Source organism: Mytilus trossulus, chromosome 2, assembly GCF_036588685.1.
Source record: "Mytilus trossulus isolate FHL-02 chromosome 2, PNRI_Mtr1.1.1.hap1, whole genome shotgun sequence".
Classification (NCBI taxonomy): domain Eukaryota; kingdom Metazoa; phylum Mollusca; class Bivalvia; order Mytilida; family Mytilidae; genus Mytilus; species Mytilus trossulus.
In genome coordinates, this window is record NC_086374.1 from 96,481,286 (window position 1) to 96,500,992 (window position 19,707).

General features: G+C 31.9%; 1 protein-coding gene across 2 annotated transcripts; it reads left to right on the forward strand.

Moving 5' to 3' along the window:
* The first annotated feature begins 467 nt into the window (after positions 1-467).
* Positions 468-16,083, forward strand: LOC134708453 (BTB/POZ domain-containing protein KCTD7-like). 2 transcript variants are annotated; one of them, XM_063568981.1, is made up of 5 exons: positions 468-608; positions 6,816-6,907; positions 10,100-10,174; positions 12,456-12,498; positions 14,074-16,083. In XM_063568981.1, the coding sequence occupies exons 1-5, from the start codon at positions 576-578 to the stop codon at positions 14,869-14,871; spliced, it is 1,041 nt and encodes a 346-aa protein (XP_063425051.1). In that variant the 5' UTR covers positions 468-575; the 3' UTR covers positions 14,872-16,083. The 2 variants fall into 2 exon arrangements, with proteins under 2 accessions (XP_063425051.1, XP_063425052.1); XM_063568982.1 differs by having other exon boundaries at positions 12,459-12,498.
* Positions 16,084-19,707: the final 3,624 nt, after the last annotated feature.

Here is a 19,707-nt window from a genome sequence, read left to right on the forward strand (position 1 = left end):
TATATAAGGCATGAAGATGTTATTGTTACAGATCAGCTAAATTATCTATAGTAAAGGATCCTACAAATTAATGTAAGATACAGTCACAGAAAATAATTATATTCATAAGTACGTCTGAGTCAGTGATATATATATATGTCTCTTGTCCTGTCTTTTTTTTTTGCCTGTTTTTCAGATCCACCCTCATAACAAAGATCAAATGATAGCTTGCAAATATGTATCTGACCTCAATATGCACTGGGACATACCAAGGAGTTCAATAGTAATGAGTATTAAAGAAGGTCATATTATTGATGATATATATATATATGTTATATGATATTGTAATAGCCCCAGGTTTGTCACACGCTGTTATTTAGAATATTTTGATCTATGTTATAAGACTGTACGCCCTTGGTATTACCTGGGAAGATTACATAAATCTATATATAAATATATGTTCCTAATATTATGCAACAAAGATGATTATTTCATGTATCTAAAACCCGCACAATACTATTGGTGTCTTTCCCCAGTTCCCAGTGGCCCTTCCAGAATTGAATAGAATAAATATACATAAAACTAAAAGGAGAAAGATGGACAACTTACTGTTGTCCGAACCTGCTGAGGTAAATATGTTTTTTTGCATATGTAAGGGACGACCATCTAACTTTTTTTTAAAGGGGAAGGGGTTTTTGTTGTGAATGTGTTTTTTTTTTTTTTTTAATATTTTGATCCCCCAATTTTATGGGGGAAAAATTGTATTCTGGTCAAGCAGATGACTAAAAAATATTTTACAAGCAAATTCGTCCAATACCTTAATGAGGGTGGAAAAAGGTTATTTTTGCGCAATATGTTTTGGCATTTTTGGAAAATGACGCAGTCATTGTTCCATTACTGGCGACCTGAACTTCATTACATTTCTCTGCCTACTGCGCTTGGTTTCGTATTTACTATTTTCCATACAAACTGGAATCTGCTTGTGTTATCATTATGCATGATCATTGTGTAGTAATCTGCCAGGAACCAGTTTACAAACGTAACTGGTTTCTGCTTGTATTCCAATACACTCGAACAAAGTGTTGTAGGTTGACGGGAACCAGTTTAGAATTTGTAAACTACAAAACGTAATCGGTTATTGTTCATTCTGTTTTGGTGTTTCATACCGACTTATATGGTTTGAATAAGCTTAAGACCCTTCAAACATTAATGTGATAGGTATATTAAAGACTTTTTTACAAAAGCATGGAACTGTTTTACTTTCAAAGTCGTACTATAGTGATATCTGTCATGTACGGATTTCCACTCTCACCTGTTAATTTCTTCTTTTACACATGCTTTTGAAACTTCCTGTTTAACATCGCAAGTTTCAAAATTGTTTTTTGAGTGAATTAAACTTATTTCAACAATCATGAACATCCAGAATCATTTTCAAGCAGTTTCTTCTTCTCTTTGATGATGGAAAATAGGTTTTCTTAAGAAAATATCGCAAACGATCCCAGAGGAATTGAAACGCACAAGTCAAGACGGGACCATGGTAAAATTGGCATCTTGTCAAATTGGCACCTATTTGACGTCATTTCGGCATCCAATGATATTTGTTATAATATTTTCTATTCAATTAATTAGTTAATAACTGTTACCAAGAACATAGTGAATGTGTTGTTGTGTATTTAGGTAAACAACAAAACCATTTAAAGTGAATATGTTGTGTATAAACATGATAAAGGTAAACAACAAAGCTCTTACCCAAGCTGTTGTTTTAACAATATTTAAATGAAATGGAAAAGTATGAGTCCCTTTCAATAAATCAATTTTCATGCCAAATAATTAGCAAATTTAAGGTGGGTTTTTTTCAGTAGTTTAAACAGCATTAAACCAACAATCCTTTAAAATGCTCAACTGGTTAAAATAATGCATTTAAATATCCAATATCTCATGTATTAGTCCAAATCATTATGACGTCTGGCAAGGCTATTTTTTTTTTCTAGGACGCCTTCCTACGATGTTCGTAGGAAGGCGTCCCAGAAAAAAATTAACATAGCCTTGCGGTCATAGGAAGGTGTCCCAGAATAAAATTTAAAAAGCCTTGCCAGATGTAATAATTATTTGGACTACTCATATATATATCATTCAGTGATATTGTTTGCCTTAAATTAGTGGAGAATAAAGGCTTTTTCCCCTGGAGAAGAATCCCAATTTGAAAAAAAATGGCTTAAAATTATTCCCAAAAAGACAATTTTTTTCCCAAACAGTGCTGTCTCAGTAGAAATTGTGCATAAATATAAACTGAAAAACTGTCATTTAAACATTTTTATACGATCGCAAAATTTGAAAAAAAAATCGTCGTATATTGCTATCACGTTGGCGTCGTCGTCGTCGTCCAAATACTTTTAGTTTTCGCACTCTAACTTTAGTAAAAGTGAATAGAAATCTATGAAATTTTAACACAAGGTTTATGACCACAAAAGGAAGGTTAAGATTGATTTTGGGAGTTTTCGTCCCAACATTTTAGGAATAAGGGGCCAAAAAAGGCCCAAATAAGCATTTTCTTGGTTTTTGCACTATAACTTTAGTTTAAGTTAATAGAAATCTATGAAATGTTGACACAAGGTTCACGACCACAAAAGAAAGGTTGGGTTTGATTTTGGGAGTTTTGGTTCCAACAGTTTAGAAATTAGGGGCCAAAAAAAGGGCCCAAATAAGCATTATTCTTGGTTTTTGCACAATAACTTTAGTTTAAGTGAATAGAAATCAATGAAATTTAAACACAATGTTTATGACAACAAAAGGAAGGTTGATATTGATTTTTGGAGTTTAGGTCCCAACAGTTTAGCAATTAGGGGCCAAAAAGGGACCCAAATAAGCATTTTTCTTTGTTTTTGCACCATAACTTTAGTAATTATTAATAGAAATCTATGAAATTTAAACATAAGGTTTATGACCATAAAAGGAAGGTTGGTATTGATTTTGGAAGTTTTGGTCCAAACAGTTTAGGAATAAAGGGCCCAAAGGGTCCAAAATTAAACTTTGTTTGATTTCATCAAAAATTGAATAATTGGGGTTCTTTGACATGCAGAATCTAACTGTGTATGTAGATTCTTAATTTTTGGTCCCATTTTCAAATTGGTCTACATTAAGGTCCAAAGGGTCCAAAATTAAACTTAGTTTGATTTTAACAAAAATTGAATACTTGGGGTTCATTGATATGCTGAATCTAAAAATGTACTTAGATTTTTTATTATTGGCCCAGTTTTCAAGTTTGCCCAAATTGGGGTCCAAAATTAAACTTTGTTTGATTTCATCAAAAATTGAATAATTGGGGTTCTTTGATATATGCCAAATCTAACTGTGTATGTAGATTCTTAATTTTTGGTCCCATTTTAAAATTGGTCTACATTAAAGTCCAAAGGGTCCAAAATTAAACTAAATTTGATTTTAACAAAAATTGAATTCTTGGGCCTCTTTGATATGCTGAATCTAAACATGTACTTAGATTTTTGATTATGGGCCCAGTTTTCAAGTTGGTCCAAATCAGGAGCCAAAATTATTATATTAAGTATTGTGCAATAGCAAGAAATTTTCAATTGCACAGTTATAAATTCAGCAATAGCAAGAAATCTTCAATTGCACAGTATTGTGCAATAGCAAGAAATCTTCAATTGCACAGTATTGTGCAATAGCAAATATTTTCAATTGCACAGTATTGCACAATAGCAAGAAATATCTAATTTCACAATATTGTGCAATAGCAAGAAATTCCAATTGGATTTCAATTGGAGTTATCTTTCTTTGTCCAGAATAGTAGTTGAATCAACTTAAATCATCGTTTTATACAATATACAATGTATATTCACTTTTACTACCAACTGATAGATTAAAACAATCTTAACCATTCAGTCATTGTCAGTGATAACAAGCACTTTTTTTACATTTTGATATTTTATGATGTATTTAAATGAGTAGTTATTGTTGCAAACTTCATTAGAAATTTGAATTGAGATCAGTTTTGAAATAAGGGAAAGGGGGATGTGAAAAAAAAATTGGGGGGGTCAATTTTTTTTCATTTCAGATTTCATAAATAAAAAGAAAATTTCTTCAAACATTTTTTTTGAGAGGATTAATATTCAACAGCATAGTGAATTGCTCAAAGGCAAAATTTGTTTAAGTTCATAAGACCACATTCATTCTGTGTCAGAAACCTATGCTGTGTCAACTATTTAATCACAATCCAAATTTAGAGCTGAATCCAGCTTGAATGTTGTGTCCATACTTGCCCCAACCGTTCAGGGTTCAACCTATGCGGTCGTATAAAGCTGCGCCCTGCGGAGCATCTGGTTCACACCTGAAATGACTACATTTGCAGATTTGAGGGTCTATTTATGTATCATCACTGACAAAATGAGGTCTTATTTTTAAAGCAGGGTTTGACTCTTGAAAATGGCTCTGTAATTGAAGTTTCAGTCAAATTCATGATTAATTTTAAATTTCCCAATTTGATACATATAAGAAAACACTTGCTTACAGAGTTATTAAACGCAAAACCAATTAAGATTGGGTGCGAACATGTAGGGTGTGAAAGTGAAAGGGGCGAACATGTGTTGGCGGGAACGGACCCAGATTCAGACTATGTTCCAGTGAGAAATATACAAGCCTTTCTATGTCTTGACCTATTCATTTGTCTTAAAAAAACAGCCAGTTGTGACCTTCACTTCACACACACACATATACGAATATCAATTATATGCTTTCGACACATGTTGCAGTGTTAAACTAATTACGGTATGTGAAAATCAAGACTTGCATAAAAACTATCCCAATATTAGAGACAGTGGCGTCATTTTTCCTCAGAGCTTTCAGCTCTTTGATTATTTCAGGGTATGCCCAACAGTCCGTTCAATGGTCCAACAGTTTAATAGTCTGACAGTCGAAAAAATAAAGGCAACAGTAGTATACCGCTGTTCAAAATTCATAAATCGATAGAGAAAAAACAATTCTGGATAACAAACTAAAACTGAGGGAAACATATCAAATATAAGAAAACTACGACACAACACCGAAACGTAATACACACCAAAACGAACTATAATGTAACTATGGCCATTTTCCTGACTTGGTACAGTGCATTTTATGAAAAAATGGTGGGCTGAACCTGGTTTTGTGGCATGCCAAACCTCCCGCTTTAATGACAGTGTTAATTATAACATTAAAATGACAATATTACATGACAGGGTTACAATGAATAAACAGATTAATGGGAGAAAATATAGGACAGAGTAACAAACAAATAAAACAAATAATAGCCATCGAAAAATAGGACTCTTTGGGAACGTAACCTAAAGATCTTTTTGTGTGTCCAGCTTCAGGTTAAAATTTTGATCAACGTAGTTTTCGATAAAGTTGAAGTCTAATCAACTTGAAACTTAGTACACATGTTCCCTATGATATGATCTTTCTAATTTTTAATAATGATAAATTAGAGTTTTTACTCCTATCTCACGGTCCACTTAACATAGAAAATGATATACCTCTTCATACGGTTCATTCAACCTATACCAACATTTTGAAATGTAGGTATAAAATTGTAGGAAAATATGTTGGCATAGGTTGAATAGAATATAACAGATTAAGTGTTATAAAAACAAAAAAATAATTTGAGGCCAATCAATCTACATGTACAACCAGTTTAAAATTAGCATTAAGTTTCTCAAGACTAGTTTTTTTACTTGAAATAGTCAAAATAAAGGCAACTCTATGTATTGCTGATCTCTATTGTATTAGAAATTAACATCATAAAACAATTGATGATTGGAGGTTGCTTAAGTTGGCAACTGTTTCATGCATGTTCAGGATATAACATTATTATTTGAATATGATACATTATATGATAAAAATATTAGATGATATTTTTTCTAAAAGTAGAATCACATCAAATATATATATGTAAATAATGAATATAGCCCTATTCAAAATCTGCTTCACATTGAAAAGTGTATTTTTTTACAGTTCAGTATTTATGACATAATTTTGTTTTGTATATATTTGCTTTACTTATTACAAAAGTACTTTATTCTACCTTTCCATGTATTCTATTGTACAAATACATAATTTTCGTAATTACTGACATCAGAATGAAATAAAATTTATATATAAATATATATATATATAAGATTTAAGGATGTACTTACATGACTTAGGTGAAATTAAAAGAAAAGTCAAGAATTTAAAATTCAAACTGCAAGTCGGAAGAGCATTGGTTAAGGGACAAAATAAGCCAAAAAAAATATTGATTGACTATGAAACTCCTGTTTGAAATAGATGATTTTGTTTAAAAGGCCAGACTATGTTAATTCAGTCTTTTACAAATGTACCTTATATTTGCATTGGTATTCTATGGGTTTCAAATCAGAAAGAAAAAATCTAGAATCATCTTGAATCTTAGTAAATGACTTTTCATGAGCTATTGAAGTCTTATATAAAAAAAAAAGGATGTTATTGAGCAAAATATTTAAGAAATGACTAATATTTTTCTGTCTATAAAGAAATAACATAAAAAATTTGGAGCACACTGAATAACGCTCATAGCGAGTTATTTAACAGTGGGCACCACATTTTATATGGTATTTCTAATAGACAGAAAAAATATTACAGTTATTTCTTATAATTTAATTCTAAATTCCATTTTAAACGGTAGAAAACCATGAAAAAACGTTGATGACGTCACGGTCACATGATTAAATTATGTCTATGGGCTCATAACAAATATTTTTATTTTTTATTTTATCTATCTTATCTCTATATTTCATACATTAATTGTATTACATTTTGTATTACAGGATCAAACATGTTCACGTGAGTCTGGTACCTCAAATTCAAAATCAGAATATGGAGCTCAAGGTGGCGAACAAAGACCAAGAACAAGAACCAGGTCATTAAATAGGGAGAGTGTTTGATTTGTTTAAGTTTAAGGTCATATTCAGGACGTTGTGGATAAAAGAATTCTAGTAGTTGTGGCTCTTTTCGCAAAAAAACTTTTATACTAGTCAAAAAAATTGCAATACGTTAACATGCTTTACATATTTTTATACAACCCCAAAAAAATTGGGATCGTAAATGGTATGATGTCGTCGTCATCATCTGCATCTTCCAAAGACACATTGGTTTCCGAACAGTTTAGGAATTAGGAGTACAAAAGGGGCCCAAACCAAGCATTTTTCTAGTTTCAGGAAAACAACTTGTGTACAAGTATTTCTGAATTGCTCTGAAATTATACTGCAATGTTTAAAACCACAAGTTAAGAAGGTTTGGATTCATTTTTGGGGTTAATGGGGCTAAATTTATGTATTAAGGGCCAAAAAGGGGCCTAAACAAGCATTTTTCTAGTTTTTAGACAATAACTTGTGTGTATTTGTATGGATCTCTCTGAAATTGTACCACAGCGTACCATTGGGTGTATGGATCTCTCTGAAATTGTACCACAGCGTACCATTGGGTGTATGGATCTCTCTGAAATTGTACTACAAGGTAAAATACTACAAAAGAAAGCATGGGATTGAGTTTAAGGGTTATTGTTCAAAGGGGGGTTTGGTTTCAAAAAGTTGAGAGGGAATTTTTTGCTACCATTTTTTTAAGGGATCCCTTTTTTTTCAAAATTTTTCAAATATCTTCAATGCACAGTATTGTGCAATAGATTTGTTGGATCTTTGACCACATTAATTTTTGTGACAAAAACCCATACAGCAACAACAATAATTATTATTTGTCAATCAAGACGGTTGAAGCCCTGAGGAGCAGTACAATTACAGTTTAAATTAAAGTGTTCAAATAATTGTGGTGATTTTTTTCATTGAACTATTTGTTATTGAAATTTTTAATAAATTCCATGCTTATTCTTTACTGAAATGTTCTGTGCTGCGCACAACACTTTCCATTACAAAAAAAATAGTATATTTTCAATAGAATGTACTGTGCCGTGCACAACACTATCTTAAACCAAAATACATTGTATGGAGAGTGTTATGAACCGCTCAATAAACTTGGAATTTATTAAAAAAAAATAAACACAAGAAATTATTCAAATTCCATATTTAAAAATACTTCCAAGTTCAAATAATAGCCTGTTTAATTGCATTTTATCAATTTTGTGCAAAATTGACAGATGAAAGTTGCAAATACAGGCACTAGCATGACTAGGGAGCCTTATGTTAAGTTCATTGAGTAACATTATTAAAGTATTCTTTTTCAATATTTTCATCTTAAAAGTATAAACAAGCTAACCATTAGAAGGTAGATTGTCTTATAAGATAATCAATGTACAGCATCTAGAGTCATTCTTTTGTAATACTGTAATGTCAGCAAATTGCAATATGAGATCCTTGCAAAAATGAGGGCATTTGTAAAGGAAATACTTTTATGATTATTTTTTTAACGAGATATTTAGATATTGATGTTAATAAGATATGTAAGATAATTCTTATTATTTCCAGTCCAATTTTGTGGATAATGGAATGTTAGAATTTACATTATATGACAGAAGTATGATTACAATAATGACAACTTTTTTTTGATTTATGATTTTGTTATTTTGCTTTCCACTAATGAGTTTGATTGTCCCTTTGGTGTCTTTCACCTTCCTATTAATATAAGTTTACTAGTACTACAAAACATATGAAGATATCACATTTATTTATCTTGCATTATTAACAGCTGAACATTAAAGATTTATCCTAATATGACATGCTTCTTTCGCTTTAGGAATAAATTCATGCTCTAAAACCAATAAAATTTGTTTGCAAATGCGTATATATTGGCTACTGCAGAATAATGAAATAACTTTATCAAATTGGTATGCATTTATTTATTAATTTAAAACATTTCCAAACTCTTAAATGATGCACATGTTGTAACTAATTATTTATTATGACTGTAATGTGTTGCAATTCAAAATTGACATATTTGACCTAGATACAACAACCATTCACGCTGGCTGTTCAAAAACTCCTCTCTCTGCAAAATCACATTGCCAGTCATTTGCTTGTTCACAAACAAAAGAGGAGGTTCATGGAAGAGCCAACACAAATGCTATACACTTATACACATCAGACATTGAAATAATCTTAATTGTACTAATCAGAATCGAACTTATTGATGCAAGCTATGCTCTATTGTAGTTTTTACATGGGTAAGCATTATTTATATATTGTTATTTTAGCCCTCACTATCGCTTGGGCAAAAATAATCACGAATATGATGCCTACCCATGTTAAAACTACAATAAAGTATAGCTTGCATCAATTATTTCTTAAAAATACTGGTAATGAATGTAAAAATAAATTGATTGAGTTTTTCACAGTGTAGGTATTTATACATTTGTAGTTCTAAGCGATTCTTATTATATAAATGGCAACTCAGACATTGACTCATTAACAGTAAAAATTAGGTCAAGGTCAGATATAACTTACCAGTCCAACATCTGCACCTTACAATCCATAGATCATAATAAGCTAGAAATTCATTTGACAAAAACTAAAAAGTATTTAAACATAAATATAAAGTCAAGGACAATGGTCATATGACAGATTGAAACTTCATAAAATATATGGTCATCAATATACAAGGTATGAAGCAATTCTAGGCCTTTTTCCTTTTCTGAAATATTTAAGCACTATATTTAATGAATGGCTATTATTTATTTTGATTTTATTGAACCATAAAACTAATTTTTGACTCTTCACATTGAATAATCCGTGAAGCGGATTATGTAAAATGTGAAGAGTCAAAAATTAGTTTTATGGTTCAATAAAATCAAAATAAATCATTGCCATTCATTATAAATAAATTTCTATCAAAAATAAGGCTCAAAGAACTTTCTATATTATTAATATTAACAATAACAAGCGTACACACATGTTGGCGTATGAATACTCAACGTCAGAGTGGGCGTGTCGCCATCAAAATTGACAACATTGAAAATAAAACTAATAATTTTAACCAATCAGAAGACAGTAAAAACACAATTTATTTATATACAAATAATATATGCCGCTATTGTAATTTCTATGTTGTATTATTGAAGTCTTCATCAAGTATATGAAATTAATTTAGAATTGTTTTATTTCAGATCAAGAAATATGAATCACAGTAGAGATGAGAGGTCCAGATCTAGATCACCATATCACAGAAGGTCCCACAATCAGTAAGCCTTATATTTAAGTTTCTAAACTAGGATTATTATAGAATAGGCAATTTTTTTTATCCTTTTGTTTTTGTTTGTTAAGGGTGGAAAAGGGGGGGGGGGGGGGGGGGGGTTATGATATATACATAGTGATTGAAGTGTAAAAACAAACAACTAATCTTTAAATCAGTTTAATTGAAGTCTGGAGCTGGCATGTCAGCTTAACTGCTAGTAGTCTGTTGTTATTTATGTTTTATTGTCATTTTGTTTATTTTCTTTGGTTACATCTTCTGACATTAGACTCAGACTTCTCTTGAACTGAATTTTAAATGTGCGTATTGGTATGCGTTTACTTTTCTACATTGGCTAGAGGTATAGGGGGAGGGTTGAGATCTCATAAACATGTTTAACCCCGCCGCATTTTTGTGCCTGTCCCAAGTGAGGAGCATCTGGCCTTTGTTAGTCTTGTATTATTTTAATTTTAGTTTCTTGTGTACAATTTGAAGATTAGTATGGCGTTCATTATCACTGAACTAGTATATATTTGTTTAGGGTCCAGTTGAAGGACGCCTCCAGGTGCGAGAATTTCTTGCTACATGGAAGACCTGTTGGTAACCTTCTGCTGATGTTTTTTCTATTGTCGGGTTGTTGTCTCTTTGACACATTCCCCATTTCCATTCTCAATTTTATTTACTAAAGTTTGCTTTGTCATATAATTATTGAATGATCATACTGAAAGATTAAACAAGTGCTATAACTGACATGCATGGAATATTTCATACTTTTTAGCTCACCTGGCCCGAAGGGCCAAGTGAGCTTATGCCATCACTTGGCGTCCGTCGTCGTCCGTCGTCGTCTGTCGTCGTAAACTATTTCAAGAATCTTCTCCTCTGAAACTATTGGGCCATATACTTCCAAACTTTAACTGAATGTTCCTTAGGGTATCTAGTTTATAAATTGTATCCGAGATTTTGATCTATCATCAAACATGGTCGCCATTGCTAAAAATAGAACATAGGGGTCAAATGCAGTTTTTGGCTTATAACTCAAAAACCAAAGCATTTAGAGCAAATCTGACTGGGGTAATATTGTTTATAAGGTCAAGATCTATCTGCCCTGAAATTTTCAGATGAATCAGACAACCCGTTGTTGGGTTGCTGCCCCTGAATTGGTAATTTTAAGGAAATTTTGCTGTTTTTGGTTATTATCTTGATTATTATTATAGATAGAGATAAACTGTAAACAACAATAATGTTCAGCAAAGTAAGATTTACAAATAAGTCAACATGACCGAAATGGTCAGTTGACCCCTTTAGGAGTTATTGCCCTTTATAGTCACTTTTTAACCATTTTTTTTTGTTTATTATCTTGAATATTATTATAGATAGAGATAAACTGTAAACAGCAATAATGTTCAGCAAAGTAAGATCTTCAAATAAGTCAACATGACCAAAATTGTCAATTGCCCCCTTAAGGAGTTATTGCCCTTTAAAGACTTTTTTCACAATTTGTTCATCATGTTGACTTACTTCAAAAAATCTTCTCCTTTGAAACTGCTGTATCAATTTCAGCCAAACTTAGGCTAAATGAGTTTCAGAGTTTCAGAGTATCTAGTATAAATTTTATATTTTATTTCCTTTTATGTCAAGAAACATAGCTCCTATGGCTAAAATAGAAAATAGGAGAAAATGATTATTTTTTTTGGCTTTTGAAGAAAATAGGACGATCCAAAGAACATTTTAAATAAATTGAAAAGCCAAAATAATCATTGATAAGAGATTAACCCTTTCCTCCATTTAATTTTTTTTTTTGCATACTTGATTCGCATAGGATTTTTTTAATAAAATGCTGAACATATGCTTTAAAGTATTAAGGCATTGCGAAAAACAACTATTTCATCAAATAAATTTAAGTCGGATATTCCTATGATATTCCTTTTCATATTGGATACAAATTTTATTAAGTCAACTGCAGACACTTTGTTTTCAAAGTGTTTCAACTGAGGTACTACACAGGCGTCAAAAGGCGTCATTATGGAGTAAGGGGGGTGGCGTCAAAAGGCGTCATTATGGAGGAAAGGGTTATCCAAAAGAATTAAGGTGAGCTATTCAGGATCTTGAGAGCTTCTTGTTTCTAATGCTGATGTTCATTTGATGACTGCTAGACTTTCTTTCTGTCATAGGGATGCTGTTTCATTAATGTTAGCACACATACTTCTATTTACCTTTAAGTATATATATTCCTAGCTATAGTAGAGTGAATTTTATTGTTTCCTCTTATACATGGATTTTGTTCCTTTCAGCAGAGATCATTCCAAGTCACCTAGTCAAACAGACGAAGGAAAGGTAACGCCACTCAGTGAACCTAAAGGATGCCATTCAATTTGTTTGTTTTTGTAGCACCATTTTCTACATGGGTTCAGTTTTCAAGGGAGAGGGCAACTTTTTTTTATGTTTAATATAGATAGTAATCAGTATAAATAAACAGCTTTTTATAATAACAATAAATTGTCAATGTGTATTAAATACTAATGACATGTACATTTCAATTTTTAATGACTTTAGAAAGCTTGAAAATAACAGATATCATTACTGAAATGTATATGCAAATTAAAAATACCAAATCAGAAACTATTGAAATGGGCTAAACCACCAGAAGTGATTTTATATGATTTTAGTGTAAAGACATCATAAACAGACTGAGAAAAGCACATTAAAACTCTACCTCATCATTTAAATTTGATATAAAGCACTACAGTATATATTTAATGTTATTTTTACATATTAACCTGCATATTCTGAACCAGAATAATAACAGTATATCTTCGCACAGACACTTTTATAGTATTTCGGTACTGACATGATTTAACAAACTTTACTAAAAAAATTGTCCGTTTATAAATTTATAAATTATTAAGAAACTAAGGTTTCAACTCCCTCAGGCAAAGTTGGCTTTAGATGAATTTGGCTATTTATTTTAGGTATTTTTTATATATAGCTCTTCAACGGTTTCGGTACTTATACATCTTTGGATTTCAAATGTTTGGCTTTAAGCGTTCCTGATGAAGGTAAATCCAGAAAGGCGCTTCGGACGCAAGAAATTAATAACGTGTTGTTTTCAATATTTTAATACGGAAAATTGGCTATTCCAAGTTAATATAAAAAAAGAAGATGTGGTATGTTTGCCAATGAGACAGCTCTCCACAAGAGACCAAATGAAAAAGTAATTAACCACTATAGGTCACTGTACAGCCTTCAACAATGAGCACAGCATCTTATTTATACAACCAGGTGCTCAGTTTTTGACAGTAAAATCTGTGCCAAGCATCAAATATAATATGGTTAATTATCTCTATGCAAAATGAACAAATCAGTAAATTTCAGTAACCTTTTTTATATGAAATGTTATAAAATAAAAATTCCTGCTTCCTGCATCAATAATAAACACTGGGCATTTACAGGCTTCCACAGTCTACATTGGAATGTAATCAAATAAGATAAAAAGAACAATTTTAGTTGAAAAAATGTTTGGTTTTTTTTAGTTAGTATTGAATAATATGATATTATTAATAATTGTATATGGGGGTTAACACAAAACATCCAAAACTGTATTGTGTGTAGAAGGCTTTCTAGGTTGACAAAATTGCCATATTTGTCTTACACGATTCGAATAAATTCATGACAGACATGGTTTTCTTTTCATTGAAATACGGGTTAGACATTATATTTGCTTTTAACCCCTTGCTGTGGCTTGGGATAAAACAAAAACATGATTCTGGGTGCAGGATTTTTTTCGCTGTATTGAAGACCCATTGGTGTTCTTTGGCTGTTTTCTGCTCTTAGGTCAGGTTGTTGTCTCTTTGACATATTCCCTATTTCATTTCTCAATTTTATTGATTCATGCATTTTTATTTTTTACAGATTCCTGAAGTTCTAGAGTTGAATGTTGGAGGACAAATTTTTCATACAACATTGAAGACAATTACAAAGTACCCAGAATCCTTCTTAGGTGCCATGTTTAGTGGTCGGCACAATCTAAATTTGGATAACAAAGGTCGATATTTTATTGATAGAAATGGTGATCATTTTGAACACATTTTAGAATTTCTAAGAGACGAAACATACATACCTCCAAAGGGTGTTGTTGCAGCAGTGTTTCGGGATGCTGATTACTTTGCTATTACAGCTTTACGAGATAAATTACTCAAACTGCCACCTCTGTATCCATTTTACGGCAATAGACCAGACCCAATAGACAATTACACCGAAATAAAAGAAATTGTTTTGGAAGCAGCTTATGATTTCAAAACAGCAACAGCACATGGACAGACAGTGGTTTATCTAATATATCTAAATGAACAACAGCCAGAAGGTGGTATAGGTTTTGTTTATTACAATGAACGCCACCATGTATTAGATTTTGCCGTACCTTTTGATGGAGGCGACAATACACAAATGATTGACCATTACAACAAGGAGTCTGAAGATTTCCCAATGACAATTCCACTGAAGGTTAGCGACAAACATCAAGCACTATCTATCTCAAACTGTATAGTGCACGATTTAACAAAACAAGGATTGGATATTAAACTAGAGGATGAAGAATGTACCACTGAGGGATCTGAGACAGTGTTTGGATTTACAACAAAGAAGTATGGTGAAATGGAATGTAAACCTTGTTTCTGTCATAGTAAATTTACATTTTCATGGTCAAAATGAGGTGATATGTTCAACAAAAACAAAGAAATATGTCAGCAGTGTATTACTGTTATAGTAAATTTACATTTTATTGCTCAAAGTCAGGTGAAAATACAACAAAAGCAAAGTCCAGATAAATCTCATAGTTCTTAAAGAATGTTTATACATTGTATGTGTATGTTGAAAACTGACATGTAAAGGAGAAAAAAAGTATTAGTGTTAAAAGGTCATTACTTAATTATATAGCAATCTCTATTTATTTTTAAATGGTAACTAAGTAGTAGAAAGAGATAACTTATTCTTTATTAGATAAACTGAACACATTACAATTCAGATGAAAGGTTTTTAATAAATTCATTGAGAATATACTGTAAATTCAGAAATTACTGCTTGTTTTTATATGCCTGTTTTTTGGATGTATTATGGTATACAGTTGTCCATCCGTCTGTCTGTTGTCAACATGTCGGACAATAACTCAAAAGCAATTAAACCAATTTGCAAGAAACTTCTGTGAATTGTTTATATCTATTGTCATTATTAACGTGAGCTCTCTTTTGTTTTTTAATCAAAAGGGGAATTTTTCTAGTTATCAAAAAAATAATTCAAAAAAAAATAATTCAAAAAAGCTTTCAGCAGTTTTCATGAAACTTCATTTTGTAGTGGAATGCCCTGAAAACAAACATACAAAATGGAAGGGACTTTCATTCTAAATAAAATTTTCCCTTAGAATTCAAATACAGTTTAATTGGTTGAGGTTCAGTGAGTCAAAAAAATTGAGTATGTCAGTGTCAAGATTTATATGTACTTGTTGAGATATAATACAGGATATTTGCATGCCAGAAACATGTAGTAATGATGTAGTTTATTTTTTACGTACTGGTATTAGAAAGGGTTTATATTCTATTGTATTTATCGTCAAACACAATCTGCCAGTGTTCTCCCCTGGGCCTGAAAGCACTATGGTACCCTGGTGCTATCGTTGATGATTCTATTATTGAATGTATAGGGCCATGGTGCTATCGTGGATAACTCTATAATAGAATGTATAGAGGTCATGGTGCTATATTTTGGAAAACCAGTTATAATGTTAATTTCCATGGTACCATTTGAATATTCTGGGGTAGAACATTGCATCTGGTATAGAGTACTAGTAATTGTATATTCATTTAGTGTAAAATATTTCACAAATTACTGTATAATTAATACTATATACATGTATATGAAGGTTAATTGGCTTTTAAATTGTATACTTATAGATTATCGTTGATTATCTCAACGAGAATGATTTTCTCGCTTGAGCTGGAACAGCGAAAGTGAGAAAAGCAATCGAGTTGAGATGACCAATGATAATCTGTTTATCGCTATTTTACCTATGACGACGTTGTAAATTTCAATGTCAATTTCGTTAACAACACACGTGGCGTCCTTAGTTTCTAGCGATAATTTTTCCATCTCAAGCGAGTAGCATGATATGAAAATTATCACAAAAAAAGATCAAAGGAAAAATGCACAAAATAGCGATAAAATAAAATATTCTTATTCTCATATTTATTCTTATTAAACTGATGGATGTTAAGCATTCATTAATCAATCAATTTCTTGTTTGTTATAACCAATGTACCATCACCCATATATAGTATTTCATTGGCCCTGGATTGATGGACTTCCGACTTTGGGGGTGATATAGCAGGGCCGTAACTACCTATAAGGCAGGGGAGGCAACTGCCTTCCCTGAATTTTCTACACCAACATTTTTTTTGAAGTAATCAATTAAAATATTGACAATATGTACACGAAAAACTTGAATTTATATTATAAACAACTAAAGTTTACAGTTTTAACAGTGTTATCATGATACGTGTTATGTCTGTCATTTTTCAGATTTTTAATCGAAAGTGAACTGTTTGAGTATTTGTTTTATTTATTTTTTGTTTGGCCGTCCGTCTGTTATTCAGTATTGAGGGGGTCAGTTTTCATATGAGATCACATATGAAACTTTTTAGCCAATGACTGACAGAGAAAAAAAATGGCGTCCCTATCTAAGGGGGCCTCGATCGGCGGCCTCCAAACCCCTGCCTCCCCTGAATTTGAACCTTAGTTACGACCCTGTATAGAAATTGACATGGGGAATATACAGTGATCTATTGTTGAAGGCTGTCAGATTTTTACTGATCACCTACAGAATTATTAGGGGTTTGTGTTTGTAAAGCTGTCTCTATTGGCTATACCCCATGTCTTCATCTATTGATTCAATTGTGTTTTTGTCATAATTGATAATTGGCAAATATGCAATTAGAGACCAACAACTCTATTTAGACATGAGCTATGCACTAAATATATTATTATCTCCTTGAAAATGAGGTCACAATCTGATGAACTATGCAAGACTCATCAGTGAATGTGAAAAATATACCACAATGAGCCATACAAATGATGTCAAGGTCAGATGACACCGGTCAGTTCAATATGTACACCTTACAATCATTACATACACCAGTAGACCCATTGATTGCAGTATCTGAAATATGAACTTAGTCAAGTGGAAACTGCCCGACAGGCAAAAGAACATACTGATATAAAAAAAAACTTCATAACATAAGGCATCTTATACAAAGTATGAAGCATCCAGGTCTTCAACCTTCTGAAATATTTTATAAAATCTTTTAAGTATTAAGCTGATGTAGCAGTAGATCACTATCCCTATGTTTTGCTTTGTGACAGATGTTACAGACCAAACAAAAACCAAATGAAAACTGATTTTTTTATTTCATTTTTTCGTCCGATTCAATTTTAAGACTAGTTGAAATCATTGTAAAGTAGTAACTTCTATCTATGAACACAAAAACAGAGAACCTAAACATGTCATATTAGTTTTCAAAAGTGAGTTCCAGTAAATGTTGGCTTTAAAGAGGTTTGGCCGACATGTTTTTCTGCCATTTTGAGTGTATGTTCTCAAATGCTTTTACAAACTAGCCCCACTTTAAAACAAGAGTGCCTTCTTTACTAACTATTGATACTGTGGATTCATTTATTTTCGTGGGTACCAATTTTTGTGGATTGAGAAAAATTTACATGTTCGTGGATATTTAATTTCGTGGTTTTGCCAAAATCTGCATACAAACTTTTAGAAAATTTGGTGTTCGTTGAACATTTAATTTCGTGGTTCACCTGTTCCCACGAAATCCACGAAAATTGGTATCCAACGAATAATAATGAATCCACAGTACTAAGTTGATAGTCCTAAATATTAAGCTTTACTACTATAACTTAATATAGTCCAAGAAAATGAGATGAAGGTCATATAAACCAAAAGAGAAATACATAAACCCCTTACAATCATTCAATACACCAAAATATAGTTGACCTTTGCTTATAGTTTCTGAGAAACTGACAAAACCAAGACAAGAGTGCACACACTGAAATGTCTCACCATCTTTACTAATAATTGATATTATGTTGAAAGTCCTAAATATAAAGCTTTATTACAATTGTCACATAAACTTAACATTAACCAAGAAAACTAGACATTGACCAATGAACCATGAAAATGAGGTCAAGGTCAGATGAACCATGCCAGGCTGGCATGAACAACAAACAATTCTTCTATACAACAAGTATAGTTGATCTATTGCATGTCTATAGTTTATGAAAAACAAACCAAAACACAAAAACGTAACACTGAGCAATGAACTGTGAAAATGAGGTCATCATCAAACAAAACATGCAGGACTGACATATAGATCATAAAATATTTTCATACACCAAATATAGTTGACATATTGCATTTACATGTAGTATAAGAAAAATAGACCAAAACTCAAAAACTTAACTTTGACCACTGAACCATGAAAATGAAGTCAAGGTCAGATGACACCTGCCAGCTAGACATGTACACCTTACAATCATTCCATACACAAAATAAAGAAGACCTTTTGCTTACAGTATAAGAAAAACAGACCAAAACACAAAAACTTAACTTTGACCACTGAACCATGAAAATGGGGTCAAGGTCAGATGACACCTGCAAGTTGGACATGTACACCTCACAGTCCTTCCATACACCGAATATACTAGACCTATTGCATACAGTATCTGAGATATGGACTTAACCACCAAAACTTAACCTTGTTCACTGATCCATAAAATGAGGTCGAGGTCAGAGAAAACTGTCTGACAGACATGAGGACCGTGCAAGGTACGCACATACCAAATATAGTTATCCTATTACTTATTTTAAGAGAGAATTTAACACTACAAAAATCCTTACTTTTTTTCAAGAAGTCACAGAACCATGTAAATAAAATCAAGAACATCAGACATGTGACTGACAATATCTTTGTAACATGTGGCATCCATATACAAATTATGAAGCATCCAATATCACCTTCTAAAATATAAAGCTTTTAAGAAGTAAGCTAAAGCTGCCAGATCACTGTCCCTAGGCCACGACAGAAAAACTTATCTCTGAACCATGGAACTGAGGTCAAGGTCAGATGACAGTTGCCAGTTGGAAATGTACACCTGAAGTTGAATGTATACACATAAATACAGACAGAAACGCTGAAAGCTTCTTGCTATCACAGACTTGGCACCCAAAAGCTGCAATGCCATGTAAATTATAAATTACCGACTTCAGGGTTACAATCATGACAATCAGGCTCAATTACAAGATAAGCACAACTCTTTTTAAATACAAAATGTTTTAATTTTTTTTTTAAATGAACATAGATCTTATAAAATATATTAAAACAAAGCATCATAATATTCTTAAAAATAATATAACAAATATATCACAGATAATAACTTGGTTTCATCATTAGTAATCCATGGCAGGTCCATCAAATTACTTTGGTACAC